Source organism: Vulpes vulpes, chromosome 2 (assembly GCF_048418805.1).
Source record: "Vulpes vulpes isolate BD-2025 chromosome 2, VulVul3, whole genome shotgun sequence".
Classification (NCBI taxonomy): Eukaryota; Metazoa; Chordata; class Mammalia; order Carnivora; family Canidae; genus Vulpes; species Vulpes vulpes.
Genome location: NC_132781.1, coordinates 154,689,245 through 154,711,474, shown reverse-complemented (window position 1 = coordinate 154,711,474; position 22,230 = coordinate 154,689,245). Strand labels below are relative to the sequence as shown.

Genomic DNA, 22,230 nt, shown 5'->3' with positions numbered 1-22,230 from the left:
AAAGTTTATTCTTGTATCCAAAAGTATATTCTATGATGGAAGTCTTTAGCTTTGGCAGAACATTGTTTTTTAACACGCAGCTATTGTGCATTTGGCAAAAGTGTGTGTTTGTTGCCCATATACTTGGAACTTCTCATTTGCCAAACGGGTTTGGGTGCTGATAATGAAGAGAGGAGACAGTTCCTGCTTTCAAAGAGTTTTTTGTGTGCTGGGGCAGGAGGGGGTACACAGGAGTGGAGATGAGCATGTACATGATTAGAATATAGTAGAAAATATGTTAATAAGTAGAATATGAAGAACCTGTTTGCAAAGATCTGGGCCTAGGGGTTTGGGGGCTGAGCAATCCCCTAAAAGATATTCAGATGGTAAGTACTAAGTTCCACTCACTAGAAATGCTTCCTGGAAGAGGTAACACCTAAACTAAATCCTAGAAGAAGAATCAGAGCTGGTTAGTTAAAAGGATTGAAAGTAGAAAAACAAGGTGGGGAGGGCAAAGCAAAGCCTGGAAAGGAGAGAACAGTAGTTCTAGATCAAAGGGACAGAATATGCACAAAGGTTCTGAGGGGAGAGAAAGAATATAGTCCCTCCTAAATCTGAAAGTATACAAACTCTTATGCTTATGTAGTTTTTCTTTTTTGTTTTAAATTTTATTTAAGTAATCTGTACACCCAACGTGGGGCCCAAATTTACAATCCCGAGATTAAGAGTCACATATTCTTCTGATTGAGCCATCCAGGTGCCCCTACATTTTCAACTTTCCAACACTTGCACTGGTAGCCAGCCTCCAAGATGGCCCCCAATGGTTCACACCCTTGCGCTGTCTCCTCCATCACTGAATATAGGTAACCTGTGTAATCAAAGGGATAATGTGGAGACTACGGTGTATGACTTCTGAAGTTAGGTCATAAAAGACACCATGGCTTATGTCTTGCTCTCTTTTGGATCATTTGCTCTGAGGGGAGCCAGCTGCCATGCCATGAAGATATCCAAACAGCCAAAGGAGGGGTCAATGTGGCAAAGACCTGAAGCCTCATGCCAACAGCCATGTGAGTGGAACTTCTTGGAAACACATCTTCCAGGCCCAACTGACTGTAATATAGGCCAATATCCTGGCTACATTTTCTTGAAAGACCCTGAGCCAGAACCATTCAAAGAAGCCACTCCAGATTCCTGATCCACAGAAACAGTGCATGATAGATAACATTTATTCTTTCAAGTTACTAAAAATTTGGGGGGTTATTTGGCAATAAATAATGAATACGCTCCCTGATGTGCTCAAAGACACCTTCCAAAGCAAAATGCATCAGCTTTTATCCATCATACATTTTCATTTTGATTATGGGATTATTTTAGTCCATAGCTTGTCTGGTAAATTTGTGCTGGGATTTTGAGATATTTTTTGAAGATGGTTATTCCATTTTACCTAGGAAACACAAAAGCAGAGCTGAAAGAAAGAAAAGACAGGGATGGAAGCGTGGATGAAAACACAAGCTGAAAGAGGTGAGAAAATTACAAAAAGTGCACATGCCTAAGGGACAGTTATGTTCAGTCATCGTGGCTCTAAAGGACAAAGGGTAGTGGCAGCAGATAGAACAGGTCCATTAACCACAGCAATCAACAAACAGTGGAGGAAAGCATTTGATTAAATAGAGAATCTTTGAATCTGTGCCCGGAAGATTGACAACAAGGTTGGCTGCCCCTTAGCTTTTTGAGGCTCAGGGCTTATTTGGGGACTTAAAGACCGACCTAGCAAAGAGCCATCAGTGGCTCACTGGGATGGCATCTTGGCTTTAAGAGCCATTTTGATCTCCACAGCATCAAAGTGAGCAGGAGATGGCATCTGCAAATACCTTCACTGCCAAGGACTTCACTGCAGGGAGTAGGCTTATCCTTCTCCCCTGTAGGGAGTTTTATCTCCCTTGGCAGAGTTTTCAATGTGGACGCTTCCTGATAGAATAAATGTTTATACTACTTCAAAGACTCCTCATTAGTAGAAATGGCCTTTGGTGACTGATCCAGAGTCTTATCCATACATTCATTCAACAAATATTTATTGAGCTCCAAGAATGTGCTAGATACTGTTCTAGACACTAATGAACAAGAAACTCATAAACTTTATTTTTTTTTAATTGGGGGCATGTAAACAGTAAGCATATAAACAAAATAGTTAACAATGTCAACTACTATTAGGCACTATGAAGAAAAAAATAAAGCAAGGTATGATAGAGTGAATGGGGAGAGGGTTCTGCTATTTTCGGAAGGCTGGTCATAAAAGGCTTGTTTGAGGAAGCGATATTTGAGTCACTTAGTAACTTTAGGTTTACCAACACACAGACAAGAAACTGATTTTTGACACCTGTTTATAACTAGACCGTATCCGTAGTTCATTGTAGCTGCAGCTTAGAAGGGAAGGATGTGCAAATGGAGAGGGGTCCTTGTGACGAGTCTGAAAAAGGGAACAGTAAATGAATCATAAGGGGTCTTATAAGCTACAGTAACTAGCTTCGACTTTATCTAGAGGATTGGGGAGCCACGGAAAGGTTTAGTTTGGGGAGTGAAAGGATTAAGATTATTATCTTAGAAAATCACTCTTGAGGGGCACCCTGAGTGGCTCAATCAGTTAAGTGTCTGACTTCAGCTCAGGCCATGATCTTAGGGTCCTGGGATGGAGCCCTAAGTCCAATTCCACGCTCAGCAGGGAGTCTGCTTCTCTTTCTCCCTCTGCTTCTTCCCCTGCTTGTGCTCTCTCGCTCAAACAAATCAAACCTTAAAAAAAGAAGAAAGAAAGAAAGAAAGAAAGAAAGAAAGAAAGAAAGAAAGAAAGAAAGAAAGAAAGAAGAAAGAAAATCACTTTCAATATAGGGTAGAGACATCAACCCTGAAGGGAGGGGAAATGGTTACTAGGTTGTTGCTGCGATGACCCAGAGAGTAATCCAAATTAAAAAGAGGCAATAGGGCTAGAAGGAAGGCAACAGAAATGAAAAGGCAAGATCTAGTTACAGTAGAGTATGAAAAAGAGAATGATGATGGGGAGAAAGGTAGACTCATTCACTGAGAATGGGAAAACAAAGTTGAGGCAAGTAAAAGAAGATGAATTCAGTTTGGGACATGTTGAGTGTGAGGTGTTTACAGGACATCCCAAGTTCAATGTAATAAGAAGTTGCATATATAGGTGGGGCAAAAGTATGTATGAGATAAATTGATTTAGCAGATGAAATGATCATTGAAGTCAAGAGAGGACAGATAAGTCATCTTTGTTGAGTGAGAAGTAAAAAGGGTCAATGGTGGAACCGCAAGGAAAATCAACATTTATGGGATTTGCAGCAAAAAAGAGTAAAGAAAAGATAAACAACACAATGATCAGAACCAGTGAGAATAGTCAGTGAGATGTGGGACATTGTGATTTCATAATTCCATCTGGTCTGTTCTGTGGAAGCCAGTCAGTCACCTTCCCATCTTTGATTCTCTTACAAAGCTATTGTTCATTTAACAAATTTTATCGAGCCTCTTGGCACGTTTTTTTTTTTTTTTTTTAAGATTTTTAAAATTTATTCATGAGAAACACAGATAAGAGAGAGGCAGGGACACAGGCAGAGGGAGAAGCAGGCTCCATGCAGGGAGCCCATGCCCAGGAGTCCGGGATCACGCCCTGGGCTAAAGGCAGATGCTCAGGCAGCTGGGCCACCCAGGTGTCCCTCTTGACACGGTTCTTGATGCTAGGGACAATGAGCAAAAAAGACAAATGCCCTGACTTTAAGGAGTTTACCTTCTAGTGTGGTGAACGGATAAGAAACAAACATTTTAAAAAGGTAAAGAAATATAAGGTGGTAAATGCTATGGGAAAAAAAGTACATTTAGAAGCATCGGGAGCATAGAGGGTGTGTAAGCAGTTTCCAGGGGGGATAACCTCCTTGACTAGGTGATACTTGAGCAAAACCTTGAAATTTGCCAAGTAGGTATCTGGGGGTAGAGCATTTTAGGCAGAAGTTACAACCAATGCAGGGTCTTGAGACATGAGCAAGCTTAGGAAGTCCAAGAGGTGAGCAATGTCAGGGTACTAGGGAGGAATTCAAAGAAGAAATCGGGGGACATCAGGTAGGATTTCAGCCTGTTCTGAGGAAAATGAGGGACTTTGGGAAAGTTCTGCGCTTCAGACTGACGTGTCTAAGGTTTCCTAAAAGGGTCACTCTGCTCCACTTAGAAGAGATGCCGAGTGGCAAGGGTAGAAGCAGAAACCGAGGCAGAAGGTGCCGGCGCCCTGAGCCAGGACTGCAGCTGACTGGGTTTCCTGAGAGCCTGGAAGTGGGCTGAAGGCGAAAGAAAAGTCGAGAACACCGCCGAGGCTCGCGTCCTAAACAAAGGAGAGCTGCGGCCGCGGACGGAGGCAGGAGACTCCGGGGGGAGCGAGGGGCGGGTGGGTTTTCCGGGGTGTGTGGGGAGGGAGGGAGGGAGGGGATGGGGAGCTCAGTCCCGGGCCACGAGCCGTCCGTGAGGCGTATCCAAGCGGAAATGTCAGGCAGGAAGCTGCCGGGACGGGCTCAGGGACGGGGACACGCGCCTGAGCCGGAGGCCCCAGCCGTCGTCAGCACGGAAGCGGCCTTCGAGGCACCCACAGCCCGGAGCGGCCAGCGCCGCCGCCGCCGCCGAGCAGGGAAGGGGGAGGGAGCGGCCGTGCGTGCGCGTCCGGGAGGGAACTTGAGGAGACCCGGCCAGAGGGGCCCGCGCCGGCGGGTGCCGGGCTCTCCCGCCCGCTTCCCGCCCAAACGGGCGAGCCGCGTGAAGACGGCGGCGGGGGCGAGCGAGAACCGGCTCTTCACCCGTTACCACACAGCTCGACTGCTTTAGAGTCGATCTTAGTCGCTGGTAAACGCGTGAAAGCGACACAACCACAACTTCCACGGTGACACGAGAGGCCGGCAGGCCTCGCTCCAGCGCGCGGGCCGCGTCGCCCGCGTCACTCTGAGGTAACAGCCTTCCTCTTCAGTCGCTCCCTGGAACGCGCACACACACACACACACCCCTCCCCCCAGGGCGGGAGGCCTCCTCCACTACGGGTCGAAGGATGGGTCAAGTCACGCTGAGCGAACAAGGCGGATCCAGCGCCACAAAAGGATTCGCAGGGCGGGGCGACCCGACGGCTCCCTCTCTTGTCTTCATTGGCTGCGATCGCGAGACTCTCCTCCCGGACTGGCTGCTGGGGAGCCTCGGAGACGGCGGCGGCCCCTCCCCCGGGCGCGCGTGCGCACGCGTGGCGGGGGGCTCGGCGCACTGAGCAGGCGCGGCCTCGTGTCGGCTGGAGGGGCGGGTGGAGCGGCGCGCGCTGCGTCCCGGCGCTCGGCTTTCCCTGCCGGTCCCGCCCTCCGTCGCGGCGGCGCGGTGTATCTTGGGATAGGGAGCGATCTCCGAGCGAGGCAGCAAGATGGACGCGGGATTCTTCCGCGTAAGTAGAAGCGCGGGGATCTGCGGTGAGGCGAGGGGCTCCTCGAGAAGGCCCGGTAAGGGGCCTAAACTCGGGTCGGCCGTGGCCAGCGAGGGAGGCTTCGAGGATCCTGATGATCTTCCGCGCCGGCGGACGCTCCCCCCTGCCCTGCGGCGGAGAGACCGGTGCGCCCCTGCGCAGTCTCCTCCTCCGGGATCGTCCCCCCTACGCGGCAGCGACGGTCGCCGGAAAATGGCGGCGGGAATGGGCCGGAGCGGTACCTCGCCGCCCGCCTGCCTGGTGGGGCCTGCAGGCCGGGCCGCGCGCGCCGCCGGGTCCTGGGGCCTAGTCGGGCCGCGAGGAGGAAGTCCCTGGGGGGAGGCCGGAGGGAAGCCCTGAGGTGACTGGCGGCGGGAGGATTCTGGAGAGTACGGTTTTGGGGTACCGCCCCGGGGGAGCGTGTTAGGGCAGGAAACGGCGTTCAGCGGCTTCTCTCTCTCTCTCTCTCTCTCTCTCGAGAGCGAGCGGCGCCGACCCCCCCTCCCCCGTCCTCCCTCCTGGTCCTAAGTCTTCGCGGAGGCGCGGGGTCAGAGTTCGCGGGAACTCCCGCCCAATTTGATATTCCTTTAGGGAGGGGAACTCCGATAATAGGTAGTTGGAACGTTTGAATCTGAGACTCTCTAAGGGCAGCGGGTGCAACAAAAAGTGTGCACGTGTGTGGAGGCAGGGGCGCGGGGGTGGGGGAGGAACCTCGCTCCTTCTCGCACACCGCCCCCCCCAACCCCCCCGTTTGTTTTAACTCTCCTGAAGTCCGCTGGAGAAAACGGGGGCCCCTCTACCTAGGTTCTCCCGGGGCCGCGCGCCCAACACCTGCAGGCGGGGGAGCGATCTCGTCGAAGTTGGTGCTCGGGGCCCAGACTTTTTACCAGGCTGGTAGTGCTGGAGCCTGTTAGTCCCAAATTCCACTCCGGTAGGAAACGCGTACCTAGAAGAGGTGTAGATGGGTGGGAAGTGACACTCCTGGGACTAGTTTGCACATGCTTTTAGTGCAGGACGACCGTATTAGAGACCAGTGGGTTTTGGTCGAAATCTGTATGTGATGTACGTTGGCTCTTTCCACTCCCTGGAGCGTATAATGCGCGGTTTGCGTGTTTTAAAGGAAAAGGTTGGAAGAAGGGAAGACCGAGACTTCAAAGAACACAACTCTTGGCACTTTAAAGCCGACACTGAAATTCTTCAATTGGCTTTAAATGTGCCTACTAGTTTTTCGTCAAAAGTTGCGGTATTATTCCAAGCACTTACCTAAAAGAGGCAGTTATTTGTTTTACGTTGTGCAAACAATACTGTAGTTATTTCTGTGATGATAGTTTGGGTTGAGAGCTTAATATTAACATTTCCATGCTGTTGATGAACTCTGTTTTCTAATTACCATCAAAGTATTTTGAAGTAGTCAATATTCTTGTAATCCAAATGTAGTATTTTGTGGACACAAAAGCCTATTCTTTTGTTTTTTTTGTTGTTGTTGTTGTTGTTACTTCCAAGGGAAAGGAGTTCCAAGAGAAAAAGAACAACGTGGTTGATAAATTTTAAAATGAATTTTTGCTTTGGTGTTAGTAAAAATCTAAAAGAAAAGGGTGTGGGTTTTTATATACTACCTATAATTCCTTAGAGGAGTTGACTGGATTTAAACTGCGTTAAAAGAATTTAGGGCAGTTAGGTTTTTTAGTGCACTGCCAGCCAGATAGTAAACTGAATTTTTCAGTTCAAATAGAAATGATCGCTTTCATTTGCTGAACAACCACCACATGCCAATTACTTTACATACATTATTTTGGAGATACACAGCTCTTGCAAAGTGGATTTTAGCAAATAAAGAAACATTCTCAAAGAGGTTAAGGAACTTCTTTGAGTCATGTGGCTTAAGCAGTGGCAGAATTGGGGTTCTAATCCAGGTTCTTTAGATTCCTAAACAGAATTTTCGTGATCATTTTTCAGGGAACAGTGGCCAGCTTAGTGAACCAATCAGTAGATTTCAGGTCATACAGCCAGTTACTTTGATTATGTTGTTCAGTTGGAATGACAAAATGCAGCCTAATTAGTGATCACTTAATCGTCTCAGGTAGTATTTGTAAGCTCTCATTTTTCCAAAGTCAGTGCTGAAATTGAGTTAATTAAAGTAAACCCGTATTTTTCCTGCATTCCAAGTTTTTAAAGTTGTGAATAGAGTCCTAGGGTGGTGTTTTTCCTTTTTTGCCCTGCTTATATACGCATTGCCACAGTAATTTTGCAAGCATGCTACTGGTTGTCACAAGAGGATGAAATTTAATGGTCTTGTTTGGAATTATGTATTTAAGTATAGTAAATATTTCAATGTGTTCTCATTTATAAAAAACCTTAAACGTCTTAACATAGGAAAAAGGTGTAAAAAGATACACTTCAAACTTAAGTTGCTTGTGGGGGAGGTGCTTAGCTTTATGCTCTATACTGCTATATTGTTTGACTTGTTGCAATGAGCTTGTATTTTGTAATTTTTAAATATAGTCAAGTTTTTTAAATGCTTCATTGGGAAAGGAGTATACATTTTACACTTATGAATGTTAGCTGTGGTGATTTCTTGATTATCCTATTTCTACTGTAAAGGTCATAGCCATCATTAGCTGATAAAAAGTAGGAATTTAACTTTGAGCTCTTAATTAAAATGTGTTTCTCTTCCTGCAGGGAACAAGTGCAGAACAGGATAATCGGTTCAGCAACAAACAGAAGAAGCTACTGAAGCAGCTGAAATTTGCAGAATGCCTAGAAAAAAAGGTATTCTTCTGAATAAAACTATTTATGCACCTCCATAGCATAGTTGATTCAAACATTTTGGGGCTGTTTTAATGAAACATTTTCCACCTTTTAGCAACAACACACACAAAATAGCACAACCACACAAGAATGAACCAAATTTTACCTTGCTACACCAAAAAATTTCATAAGCTAAAAGGAATTTGGTTGGACAAAACTCTTAAATGAGCTTTCTTTTAGGATTATAAACCTTGTACTCAAGAATTTCTTGCATGTTTTATCAGGTGGACATGAGCAAAGTAAATTTGGAGGTTATAAAGCCTTGGATAACAAAACGAGTAACGGAAATCCTTGGGTTTGAAGATGATGTTGTGATTGAGTTTATATTCAACCAGCTGGAAGTGAAGGTAATAATACACAAATGACTCTTATTTCTGAATATATGACATAATTTTGTGAATCTATGGAGACTGAATTTTTCTATGGAATACAAATATAGGAGGGTTATTTTACAATGTTTGTTGTGAACACTTTGTAAACAACTATTAAGCCTGGAAGTTTAGTGAAGGTACATAGTTTTGAAAGCTACACAGGTGAAAAATCAAACTTACTGTTTGTAATTTTGCTGTTACATGTTAAGTTACTTTGACAGCAATTTTCTAATGATAATGTGATTTATGATTTAAAAGGCCTGAACCAAAATGGAAGTTATTCCTTGCGTCTGAAGTATAGCACCATCACCTTATTAGGTCACAGCAGAGTGAGTGTCCCAATGTCGCTCTGACCCAACTCCCTTGATGATGCAGTGTGTGTTTGGAGGTGAGTTGTGTAAAGTGGCCGAACATCAACAACAACAACAAAAAAAAACACAAACAGGAAAGAGCAATTGGGTAAATCTAGACACTGCTCTTTAAAAATACTATTATGAGATGGACGTTTATGTGAAGCATGAGGGGCAATTCTGATTTGATTGGATATTGTTTTTAAAATAATCAAGTAACTGAAGTCTTTAGTTGTAGCTGCATGTCAGCTAGTCATCAGTTAACATTTTAGGCAGACTTTTTGTTTACGTTATGCTTAAACTTCAGACTGAAATAAATTGGCAGCATTATTAGAACCAGTTAATGTGATTATTCCTTTCTTCATTCATGAGATGACGATACAATTGATGTATAAGAAACAATTTTATTATAAGATAGTTTGTTGTTTTGCCACAACAACCCAAAGGATAATCGTAAGATGTACCATATGACCTTTTTGGCAAATATACCAATGTGAATTTACCTTTACATTAATCCTTTTCCCAAAGAGTTCGCCCTTGTGTTTTGACAGAACAGTTGGCATTTCAACTGATAAGGTATTTCTATTTTTAAAATAATTTGGTAATTACATTTTGGTTTGAATATTTTTAAAGATTAATTTTAAGAAAGCACTTCCTTAAAAATGTATACATTTTACTTAGAAAACCAGGAGCGTGGGAAACCGTTTTTAAAATGATGATTAAAGATAGATTTTATTGGAGAAATGCTTTACTGATTTGTATTTTAGTGCTTTTTTAAAACCTAAGTATCTGGTAGTATTCCCCTTGTAGTGAGCATGAGATTAAAGTTTAGAACTTTTTTAAACAATCTTTTCTTTTTTTGTGGTTGTGTACTCATTATTGCTTGTTCGTCTTTTGCAATTTAGATAAATGATATAACATTAAACTCAAGGTGGTTGAGTTGCAGTAGGGAGTCGGAAGCAAGCCAAGGGAACATCTTTCTCTACAGGGGACTTGGCGATTCCAAACCCCCAAGGTTCCAAGAAGAAACTGAAGACACCTGGAATCTGTACTTGCTTTGTGCTATTGAGCTGTGCTTGTTATATGGACCTTGTTGCTTGACCAACAGATTTAGCATTAAAAACCCAGTTATTTTTGAGAAAACTTGACCTCTTAGCCCTTTGTGGACAGTTGAGAATTTGAGGCATTGTTATAATAGATTTTCTTTGTATAGTATTCAGGCTTTCAGCTTAGTCTTCAAAAGTTACAGAGTGCATGCATAACTTGTTAGTTTTCATAACTGGACGGTAGATATTTTATAGAAAGCTATCTTAATAGTGTTAGAGAAGTGAACAGTTTATGTACTTTTTCAGTTTCTCATTGGGGGAAAATTCCCAAGCAAGCAAACATTTTCCTTGTTAGTAAATGCAGGAATTTGTGGATGTTCATGATGGTTTTTAAAGTTAATAAATGTAAGGCCCACTAACAGCCACGTAGTCTAAAAATACTTACGAAATCCACAAAGGATTAACAGGCTGCTCTGATGCTTTGGTAGAGTGAGAGAGAATTTGGTAATCTGTGCTAGAGATTATATTGCTGAGAAATTTAGGGAAAACTATTTAAGTAGTAAAGAATATGTATGTATTTAAGCCCCCATGGTAGACTTAAAAAATACTAATTTAATGAGTTTTAGGTTGGTTGGTTGGCTTGTTTTGAAGTAACCTGTTTCTCTTCCTGTCATGTCTTTTTGCAGAATCCAGACTCCAAAATGATGCAAATCAACCTGACTGGGTTTTTGAATGGAAAAAATGCTAGAGAATTTATGGGAGAACTGTGGCCCCTGCTCTTAAGTGCACAAGAAAACATCGCTGGAATCCCTTCTGCTTTTCTAGAACTGAAGAAAGAAGAAATAAAACAAAGACAGGTAATAAGACTTTTCTCTTTTGTGTAATGTTGATTTGAGAGCGTGGTATCCAGATTGCTAAGACCTTTGAATTTTACATGACCTGGCTAGGATCAGCATGTTGTTTTGCTTTGCTGTAATATATTGACCATTCAATTTTTATTCTCCACTCCTTCCCCCCAAACCCAGCCCCAAACATTGTGAGTTTAAAGTATCATTTTCCAGGGCACCTGTATGGCTCAGTTGGTTGAGCATCCGGACTCCTGGTTTCAGCTCAGGTCATGATTTCAGGGTTGTGGAATCGGGCCCCTGAGGGCTCTGTGCCCAGCAGGGTGTCTGCTGCTCTCCCTCTCTATCCCCCCCATGTGCACACATGGACCCACTCTCTTTCTTCCTAAAATAAATAAAATATTTTCATAAAACGTCATTTTTGTAGAGTCCAGTAATTTGATACATACTTTATTTAAAAATGGTGTGAGTACTTTAAGTTGAAAAGAAAATTGAACTTCAGTAACAATGTAAAAGGTAAGCGCAGGTTCTTCATATGGGCAGGGTATGTTAAATCACAATTTTAAGTGGACTTGAGAGTAGTCTTGTTGAAAAGCAGAGGCCGATGATTTACAGCATTGATGTTTATGAGAGGTGCAAAGTCTTCAGTTTGTTGATCTCAAATGGTCAGCTGTGTTTACTTTGAAAACTTGATCTTTGCAGATTGAACAAGAAAAGTTGGCATCTATGAAAAAGCAAGATGAAGACAAGGATAAGAGGGATAAGGAAGAAAAAGAAAGCAGAGAAAAAAGGGAGAGGTCTCGAAGCCCAAGAAGGTATAATGCACTGCATGTATACCTGATGTTTTGCAAGTATTCTGTGTGTAGAAAATTGCACAGAATAAAAAGGAAGCTAACAGCACTATTCAGAGAACTTCTTCCATCGTTCAATTTTCACAATGGACTGAATAAGGCTTGTCTCTAGCCTGAAATACATCAGTTTTGTTTGAGACTGAACATTTGACTAGAATAATTGTCTCTAAAATCTTGGTGAATAATACAACTGTTAATTCCTATATCAAAATCTAGATTTTTATTTTTTACCATATTGCTTTTGTTTAAATATAGCATTGAATTATTTTACTCTTTTTTTTTCCTTTTTATTAGAAGTCTGTGCCCATTAGCTAGTTGTATTATACTTACCTAATTCCCTGTTCTGCTTTTCTTAGATGGTTGTACTGAACCCAAAACAGATCACTTATTTTTCTTCTTCCTTCCAATGAGACTATGGTTAGGTTCCCATTTTTAAACCCACGACTCAGCTTCTACTGTATTTGTGGTGAAAGGTGAGAATTCTCCTAGGCTTTCATTTTTAGAGTTCTAAGTGTTTCATAAATCTGCTGGAATTAGTAAAGGGAGGAGGAGATTTCTTTGTCCATTTTTATTTATATATTTGGTATTAAAACCTTATCAGGGAAGCAGTCTTCTAGAGTTAAGCACACCATGGTGGTTAACTATTGATGAACCAGGTCTGCTGTTTTACTTCAAGTTAGAGAAACTGTAATTGTAAAGGAAAGTGGTCTTTTTCAAAGACTATGCAAGTTTGACTTTTTTTTTCTCTTCTGAAGAGCATATTACTTTAATTGCACTAGTCATTTTTCTAAAATATATAGACTACCTAACAAACTCTGTGGTGGGATCTCTCTGCATTTAAATTGTTTTGTTGGACTTGAGTTACTATTAGGGAATATCATTTTACCTCTCAAGCATTCTTTTCCTCTGAAAAGTTAGTCTTTGGTCTCCTCATCCCTAGGAATGATTAAAAATCTAAATCTAGAGTCCTGGGTCAGTGCTTTCCTCTTATAACTGGTATACCGGAAAATATTGTTACCCTTTGTTTGCTTGCCTTTCTGGTTTTCTTTTGGCCCTTTCCCTGTTAAGGAAATATGACAGGATATCTTATTTTCACAAGGAATTTCTCAGGTATAACAAACAGTGGTGTAATTAAAAAGATTAATTTGCCCTTTGATCTCTCCCAAATCATGTTATTCAAAAACCTGAAAAAAATTACTTTCATCCTAGACGCAAATCCAGATCTCCTTCCCCTAGAAGACGATCTTCCCCTGTCAGGAGAGAGAGAAAGCGCAGTCATTCTCGATCTCCCCGTCACAGAACCAAGAGCCGGAGTCCTTCCCCTGCTCCAGAAAAGAAGGAAAAAACTCCAGAGCTCCCAGAACCATCAGTGAAAGTAAAAGAACCTTCAGTACAAGAGGCCACTTCTACTAGGCAAGTATATAAAAATTCATTTATAAATATCATAGTTTAGGCTGCTAATAACTGGCTACCAATATATTTGAATTACAAACATAAAATTACTTATTTCCCTTTTTTATCCATATATATATATATATATATTTTTTTAAGATTTTATTTTTTCATGAGAGAGACAGAGAGAGGCAAAGACATAGGCAGAGGGAGAAGCAGGCTCCATGCAGGGAGCCCGATGTGGGACTCGGTCCTGGGACTCCAGGATTGCGCCCTGAGCCAAAGACAGGCGCCAAACTGCTGAGCCACCCAGGGATCCCACCCACTTTTATATTTTTTAAATCATAAAATCAGCGTGTTGAAAAGATTCCAATTCTACAGAAGAGTTTTAAGTAAATGCCCTGAAGGTGACCACTGCTATCAGGTGGTTGTATTGTTTCAGATATTTTATATATTGTAATTTGCTTTTTTCTCCAATATTGTGGACAGCTTTGTACTTGTAAAAATGTATGTGGTTAGGATCGTTACTTGCTCTTTAAGTTTCAGTGATGTGTATATATCTAGGGCTAAGGAGAAGTCTTCATGGATTTTGAAAACATTTAATTTTGTTTATTTATTTTCTTAAGATTTTATTTATTTGACAGAGAGCCAGGGAGCCTGAGGATCCCAGGACCCTGGGATCATGACCTGAACAGAAGGCAGACACTTAACTGACTGAGTCACCCTGTTTTCAGGCACCCCTGAGAACATTTTAAAAAGAAAAATCATACTATGTCATTATGTTATGACTTAGGAGTCAGCTGAAAAAGGAAAAAAAATAAGCTTTCTGTTTATACAGTGACATCCTGAAAGTTCCCAAACCTGAACCTGTACCAGAGCCTAAAGAACCTACTCCGGAGAAAAATTCCAAAAAGGAAAAGGAGAAGGAGAAGACCCGACCAAGATCTCGGTCACGTTCCAAATCAAGATCCCGGACACGGTCTCGCTCTCCTTCTCATACTCGACCTAGACGGCGTCATAGATCCCGATCAAGGTGAGCTATGGCTTCAAGATCTACATAGATCTTGGGTTTTGCATGCTATTCTCTGATAGAATTTTTTTTTTTTTAAGATTTTGTTCATGAGAGACACAGAGAAGCAGAGACATAGACAGAGGGAGAAGCAAGCTCCCTATGGGATTCAGTCCCAGGACCCCGGGATCACAACCCGAGCCAAAGACAGATGCTCAACCACTGAGCCACCTAGGCATCCCTCTGGGTAGAATTAGATAAATAATTTCAGAGCAGTAGAAAGCATTTAGTACAAGTGTTATTCTTTGGACTTAAAGAGAGAATCTGAGGACACTTTCTGTGTACCATAAAAATCTCTATGTAAATGGAAAATGGTATGCCTTGAAGTCCATTTTTAAAATCTAGTTGTTGGGCAGCCCAGGTGGCTCAGCGGTTTAGCGCCACCTTCGGCCCAGGGTGTGATCTTGGAGATCCGGGATTGAGTCCCTTGTCAGGCTCCCTGCAAAGAACCTCTTTCTTCCTCTGCCTGTGTCTGTGCCTCTCTCTCTCTTTATGTCTCTCAAGAATGAATAAATAAATAAAATCTTAAAAAAAAATTTTTATATATATATATATATATATATATATATATATATATATATATATGTAGTTGTTGAGAAATCTGTATCAAGGAATTTGTCCCTTGCTCTTGTTTATTCAGGTCCTAATTCTGTTTGTTCTGGCAGATCATACTCCCCTAGAAGGAGGCCAAGTCCGAGAAGGCGGCCATCTCCTCGCAGAAGAACCCCACCAAGACGAATGCCACCTCCACCCAGGCATAGAAGGAGTAGATCTCCAGTGAGACGGTGAGGGCTTTCTTTATTTCTTGTTCTTTATCTATCCCTTTCCTTTCCTTTTTTTCTTTATCTTTTTCTGTTTTTCCTTTCTTTCTTTCTTTCTTTTTTTTTTTAATTTGGAAGTGTCAGTACATGAAAGTACACCATGTTTGCTTTAGGCAATGTTTGAATTAGTGTCTCCCTAGAATAAAGAGCTCGTGAGTGATATTATTAGGTGATGCTTTCTAAAGAGCCTCTTCTTTGAGGTTTAATTGTGCAATGAAAAGCAATGCTAGTGCAGTGTTGTGGGGGGAGGGGACAAATTTACCATTTTACTGATGTTTTGTATTAAGTTACCCTTTGACCCCAAGATGTCCTAGGAACAAGGGAATTTGCCACACACCCTATTCCTTTGGATTTTAATTATCACTGGCTTCTGAAAAGCAGATGACCACAGAGCCAATAAGCTACTTTTACCAATATTAAAATAAATCTATGTAATCAAATTTTTGTTTAGAATGTTTTTTTCTCGTTAATAGAGATGTGTTTATAAAATTTCAAACAAATAACAAAGTTACCCTTAATTCCATTCTATAGCCATTTTCAGCAGTTTGGTATCTAGGTATTTTTTAAGAGATTAAACATAAAAGTAACCCTGTCAGTACCAGTGTTCTTTTTTAAAAAATTATTTTAAAATTGGCATGGGGTAAAATGTTTGGGTCTGTCCCTTTTATAACAAAAAGATTGTTGGCTAAATCTGCCCAAAGTAAAGGCCTGGTGCACTGGTTGCAGAGTTTTGTACCTTCTTGACCTCCTTGGAAAGAGCCATGATGATTGTGCTTCAGATTATACTGAGCACAGAAGTTTTTGTGTTTGAATCTTTTAAGTTTTTTTGCAGGAAAATGAATCTACTTGGTAATCGAGAAGGCAAATAAGTTCCTTGATTTTTTTTTTTTTTTTTTTTTTGTAAGCCTTTTCAGAGTCCCATATTTTTTCAAAAGGAAATATTTGGGGAGGGGATTGTCGTGATACACTCAACCATTTTTATGACTACTGCTGAAAATGATAGATTTGATGTTACTACTGACAAATGAGACAAATGGTGTCAATGGTTAGTCAATTTAGACATCACACTTTTCTAAAATTGGTTATTCGTTTTTAGGAGAAAAATAATGCTGGTGCTTTCTAGTACAAGATTAGTGGAAACAGCTATTTCTTATATTGGAGTTTTGCAAACAGCGTGTTTTAATTGTGCTTACTGAGCCATTTAGCAGTCAAAATATTTTGCAGATTGTGTAAGATTCCCTTTCAGCCAGTTTTTATCTCACACTTAAGGTAGGGTTTCTTTTTTTCAGGTTCTCAGGAATTCTTCCGCCAAAGGTGAATTCTGCAGGTACACATAATTGCAACAGAACTTACACAAATTTTGCCGCAGAATTCGAGAGGCCCCTGCTTCTAAGTTTATGTAGCTAAATGAATTCCTAATCCTGCTGCACATTTTTTTTTAAATGCAACCTAAAGGTTGTTCGACATTGTGCTATTAAATGGAAAATACTTTTGTCACCCAAATTTTGTATGCAAACTCCAAACAGTGATGATATTCCTAAGGAAAAAAGAGACTGGCTAGTTACTGTATGCACTCAACGTGACATGTTTTATAACTGAAAAGACAACTCAAACAGAAGCATTTATCAGAATAAGTTACTCATATTTAGTCTCAGAACTAGCTGTTTCCTGTCTTAGGTTGTGTGGTTTTGTTTCCCATTTTTTAAAAATTTATTTATGTGCTTAGCTACATAAACTCAAAAGTTGGATAAAAATAGCTGTATTTTTGTGTAAACTGTACATACCTGTAAGGTGGTTCTTGACAAGTATACAGGTAATGAATGTGAATACTTTATTCCACAGAAGACGACGTTCATCAGCATCCTTGTCTGGAAGTAGCTCATCATCCTCTTCATCTCGTTCCCGGTCACCGCCAAAGAAGCCTCCTAAGAGGACATCCAGTCCCCCTCGAAAAACTCGTAGGTTATCTCCTTCAGCAAGTCCTCCGAGGCGAAGGCATAGGCCATCACCTCCAGCAACTCCACCGCCAAAAACTCGTCATTCCCCAACACCCCAGCAGTCAAATCGTACAAGAAAAAGTCGTGTTTCTGTCTCTCCAGGGAGAACTTCAGGTAAAGGTAAAAATCAGGCACATAAAAACAGTATGTTTGTTCTTCATTTGGCTGTGAAGGGCACAGTCAGTTGTTGCTGCCTTTTCCCCCTTTAGAGTGTAAAGTAGCTGGGTAATATTTGTGTATGTGATATTCTTTGTAAATTTCCTTACTACCTTTTCTTTCCTGCTTTAAGTTCTTGGGGATTGTTGAAATAGAGTTTACATGTAAACGTGTTTTGTCTTCAGCAGGTGCCTCTGGCATCAAGTAGGTGGAGAAATACATTACCAGCCGTGGGCTGAGTTGCGGTAACTGATTGTCAAAGTTTGTGTTGTCATGATAAGGGATCATTTTATTACTATGAGACCAGTTAACTTTTTTCCCCTGAAGATTTTTTTGTTTGATACCTCATCTGAGGACTTCATATTCTGTTTTAATTCTTTCTTGGCCCCATTGTGCTCCCTAGGGAGGAACATGGTGTCCTCTTAAAAGCTGATTTGTTTTTTAATTTAGGCTCTAGGCAGGGTTCTTCTGAGTGTTGTTGTCCGTGCTTTATTCTGCAGATTGATTTCTGAGGAATTTATGATCTGTGATCCTGCCAGGCAAGTAGAATGCCATATTAGTCTGAGTGAAGGTTGTGGTGTATTGGGATTTGTTCCTTTAACATCAACTACACAAGGAGAAAAGCAGTAGGATCTATTTGCATTGGGCTTCTGGTGCTTAGGGCTGAGATGATAGCCTGAAGGGTGAGTAGCGGGGGAGGAGAAATCCTAAAAGCTACTATAATAATTGTTTTTTGAGAAGCAGTGTGTAGCTTGATATTTATGGGGCTTGTTCTGATCACATCTGAATTTTCAGGTTAGAAAAAGAAAATGGAGATGGGCAAAATTTTGACTGTCATTGAGGTATAGACAAGCCATGAGTGACAGGAGACTGGCAGAGAATGCTAATATGTAGAGAGTAGTGTATAGGTTTTCTGAATTTTAAAGGATTAATTTGGTGATTATTATAATTAAATGTTAAGTGGTCATTTTTGTTTCATTAGCTCCTTATACCCGGACAGACAGCTAGATGAGAATAGAGAGACATTCGCGTCTTCTAGGTTCAGACTTCATTTAAGTATGGGAGTGGGCCTAGGGGTCACTTATTTTTATAACTTCATGTCCCATATTAGATTTTTCAAAATTAGGAATGTTTAAATAATTTCCAGCCACCATGTCCAAATCTGATGCTCATTGTCCTTACCGTTTTTTTTTTTCTTCCTTTTCTATGAAGTGTTTGTATTTCTGAATATTTTTTTTTCCCTTTGTCTGGAGCCAGAAAGCTCACTAATAAAAAATGTTATAAAAGTTCTCAAAAAAAAAAAAGTTCTCACCTATTTGTAAAAACACATCAAGTTGGGATTTTTCTATTTACATGACAGCTAAAGAATGAAAGTATCTGAACAGGAGGACTGAATCTTTGTTAAAATAGGTTGTTAAGAATTCACCTTTTTCAGTCTACACAGGCACCAACTTCTTGTGTTCTGATACATTGTTAAGGGGAGTGGGCTACTGCTTTCAAAAAAAGAAAAAGTCACAGTGGATATGCAAATAGAGAAATAAGTCATGGTGGAAGACAAAGAACTATTTATATTCCTATGGATTCTGGGACAGGTCTTCCACATCCAAAAAAAACATAGCCAAAGAGACTGCCTTGTGTCTCCTGAAGCTGAATTTGGCTCTCACTACTTGGAAATAACTTTTTATAGTAAAATGATCCCAGGCCTCTGTGATGAAATTTCAGAGGTAGAACAGACTTTAGAGATTGTCATCAAGAAACCGGTTCTCAGGTTAAGTGATTTGGTCAAGGTCAACCAGTCAGGACTAAAATTTGGGTTCTCGCTTCTCAGTTGAAAAAACGTATACTTCGCCAACTTTCCTACCCAAAATGCTTGTTTTGATGGCTGGAGGAGGGAGATGCAGGGTAGGGTGAAATTCTTCAGTTTCTGTACGTGGTGGTGTGATTTCAGGAATTCCTTTTTTTTTTTTTTTTTTTTTAATTTTTATTTATTTATGATAGTCGCAGAGAGAGAGAGAGAGGCAGAGACATAGGCAGAGGGAGAAGCAGGCTCCATGCACCGGGAGCCTGATGTGGGATTCGATCCCGGGTCTCCAGGATCGCGCCCTGGGCCAAAGGCAAGCGCCAAACCACTGCGCCACCCAGGGATCCCCTCAGGAATTCCTTTTTTACGATACTCCATGGCTAGTAAGATCAGTGATGCCATTAAAGTGTAATAGATTTTACTTGTATATTTATGTAGTAGTTAACCAGTCAGGACTTTGAATATTGGGCAAATGGAGTAGGAAGGAGGCAGAGAAAGTATTGGGAGGAATTTAGAGGTAAATAAATTGTTCAAGGTATATTGTATATCCTCATCTGAAAAGATCTTCAGGGAGCATTTTGTAATCAGTGTCATTTTGGTTAAATTGGCATTATCTTAGTACATGAAGTAGTGCTTTGAAATCATGGGATATTTAATGAAATAGTTTACAGAGGATCTATACCTATTATTTTTAGGGTAAGCTCAATTTAACCCTATAAATTGTACTCTGTAGACTGATTATTTCACCAATTCTGGTAACAGTGACTTATCTTTACAAGTGATCTTTTGGACAAGTCTGGGAGATTAATAATTAATAGGACTACTGAAGTAAATTTAAAATTCTGGTTTTTCATTTAACTTAGAAGATTTCTGACTTTACGCTAGAATGATGTTGCCTCTTGAATACTAAAAATAAAACATTACCATAATAAACTATAAAATCTTCTCTAGATAACAAATTCAGATGAAACATTAACTATGTTAATACCTTCAGTCAGTCCTATTAAACCAGAATAGGGGTATATAATAGATATTTGTAATGGTATGAATATTTTGACCGTAGACCTTAGCGAAGCCATTCATGAGAGATTGGATCGAGATAAAATTGTAAAAGTGTATTTCTGTGGAGGAAAATGTATATATGTTCTAGTTTAGTTGTGTTTATTCAGTTGGCATATGTCAACTGTCTTGCAAACATAGCTGTATTTTTAATGTATCTTAGAGGGAAATGCATTCTGACATTCAGAAGGCTTCCAAACATTTTGGAACCTAGTTCTTTTAGGTCATAATTTGGACATGTGGGGTTTATAGATAACTGGATGCCTCTAATAATTTTTCAGGAATTGAAGATGAACTAACACTTTATTTATTTATTTTTTTTGAAGATTAACTGACACTTTAGAGAAAACTGGCCAAGAAAATAGCCTCAAATCCTTAAAAGTTAAAAAGCATTTGTATTTTACTTCTTTGAATTTGTTAAAACACAAGTAGTAAATGCACTTTTGGTGCTGTATTTCACTGTAACTGATTAGGTATTAACCATTTTTTACCCAATCCAATGGTTTGTCCAAAACTCCTGTTGGGTAGAATCATTAATAAAATACAGGCCACTTAAAAAGTATTGTAGTTTTAAAAAGAGGGGGGCGCCTTGGTGGCTCGGTCAGTTAAACATCTGACTCTTGATTTTGGCTCAGGTCATGATCTCAGGATTGTGAGATCAAACTCTTCATTGCGCTCTATGCTCAGTGGGGAGTCTGCTTGTGATACTCCCTCTGCCCCTTCCCCCTACCCCTCTGTGCTCACAGTCATGCATGCACGCCCCTGTCTTTCTCTTTCTCAAATCTTTTTAAAAAGGATTGTAAATTCCTCAGTTCAATTACTTAAGCAAAGGTGAGATTTCTGTTTTAGATCACTAGCTCTCTAAGTTATTGCTTAGAATAAGCCTTTGCAGAATTCTGAGTATGAGCATGTTAAAAGAAATGTATCTACATTCTGGGTCAACATCCCATGGTAATTGCTTTTAATCAAACAAAAACAGATAAAAGGATTCTTAGGGGATCATATTGTCTTCAGATTTAGTTTTTAGCAGGATATTCTCAGGTGATGTTTCAGGATAATCTGTAGTAAGATTGATGGTTTTATCTTCATATACTTTTGATTTTAGTTGAAACAGTGGATGGATATTATACATAGAGCTGCTAAATGGTGGAAATTAAAGCCTATGCTCTAGAAATAGTCTTGGGTTCAGATCCTAGGTCATTTTATCTATGTGATTTTGTTTGAAGTTACTTCTTTTTAAGCCTCAGTTTTCTCCTGTAAACTGGGAGGGTAACACTAGCACCTGTGCCTTAGCACTGCTTAATAATACAGCAAGCATACAAAAGACTATTGCCATAATAATTTTCCATGCAACCTGGAAGAAGAATTTGGATAATTCATAAGGTGCTTCTAGCTTTCCTACTACCTTAGGTGTATTTTAGAGCTGCTCCTCCCCCTCAGTTTTTAAGCTTTGGAAAGAATCTTTCAGCCTCAGTAGTTAATTATCTTTACTATTATGAGTTTACTTTTTAATGGATAGTTTAAATTTGTCATGTTATGAAGGTTGTATTGGTACATAAAATTTTTTTAGTCTCTTGGTGGCTAACCCATTCTCCTCTTGAACAGATCTCTTTCTCTGAAGGATTTCATCAGATCTTATTTCATAACCATTTACCAGTTCTATTACTTTTCTGGACCCACCTATAGTTGGGTGCTTGGAAGCTCCTGTGCTGATGAGGTTTCTGTAGTTGAGTGTCTATGTTTAAGGTTGGGTAGCACAGAGGTTTTTTATTTTTGTTGTTTTTAAACATTTTATTTATTTATATGAGAGAGACCCCCACAAGCCGGGGAGGATGCAGAGGAAAAGGGGGAAGCAGACTCCCCACTGAGCAGGGAGCTTGATGCAGGGATTGAGCCCAGGACCCTGGGGTCATGACTTGAGCCAAAGACATAAGCTTACCGACTGAGCCATCCAGGTACCTCACACCAAGAGGTTTATGGAGTTGAAAGTTGACACGTACTTTTCACACAGAGCTGCTGCTGCAGAACAACTCCCAGTTCCTTTTACCTGGCATTTCTCTTGGGAGAATCTTCAGATTCAAATATGATCATAGAACCTTTTAAGGTTTTTCATCAAACATTTAATTTATTAAGTTATTGATTCATTACTTAATTATGGAATTACTTAATTATCAGTACTTTAAAGAAAGTCACACTGTTGTACCAT

At 40.6% G+C, this 22,230-nt stretch overlaps 1 protein-coding gene across 48 annotated transcripts in view; it reads left to right on the top strand.

Moving 5' to 3' along the window:
- The first annotated feature begins 4,541 nt into the window (after nt 1–4,541).
- SRRM1 (serine and arginine repetitive matrix 1) overlaps nt 4,542–22,230 on the top strand; it is a 31,681-nt gene continuing 13,992 nt past the window's right edge. For 4 of the 48 annotated variants that reach the window (XM_072750742.1, XM_072750729.1, XM_072750741.1 and 1 more), the window contains exons 1-9: nt 5,231–5,440; nt 8,138–8,227; nt 8,491–8,613; nt 10,720–10,890; nt 11,581–11,693; nt 13,029–13,142; nt 13,960–14,154; nt 14,856–14,975; nt 16,854–17,122. In XM_072750742.1, coding sequence (XP_072606843.1) covers nt 5,420–5,440; nt 8,138–8,227; nt 8,491–8,613; nt 10,720–10,890; nt 11,581–11,693; nt 13,029–13,142; nt 13,960–14,154; nt 14,856–14,975; nt 16,854–17,122 — 1,216 coding nt within the window. In that variant the 5' untranslated portion in view covers nt 5,231–5,419. Of the gene's footprint in view, nt 4,965–5,230; nt 5,605–5,653; nt 5,848–8,137; nt 8,228–8,490; nt 8,614–8,895; nt 9,026–10,719; nt 10,891–11,580; nt 11,694–12,938; nt 13,143–13,959; nt 14,155–14,855; nt 14,976–16,853; nt 17,129–22,230 lie in introns of those variants that run through there. The other 44 variants (XM_072750740.1, XM_072750727.1, XM_072750739.1 and 41 more) reach the window with 31 other exon arrangements.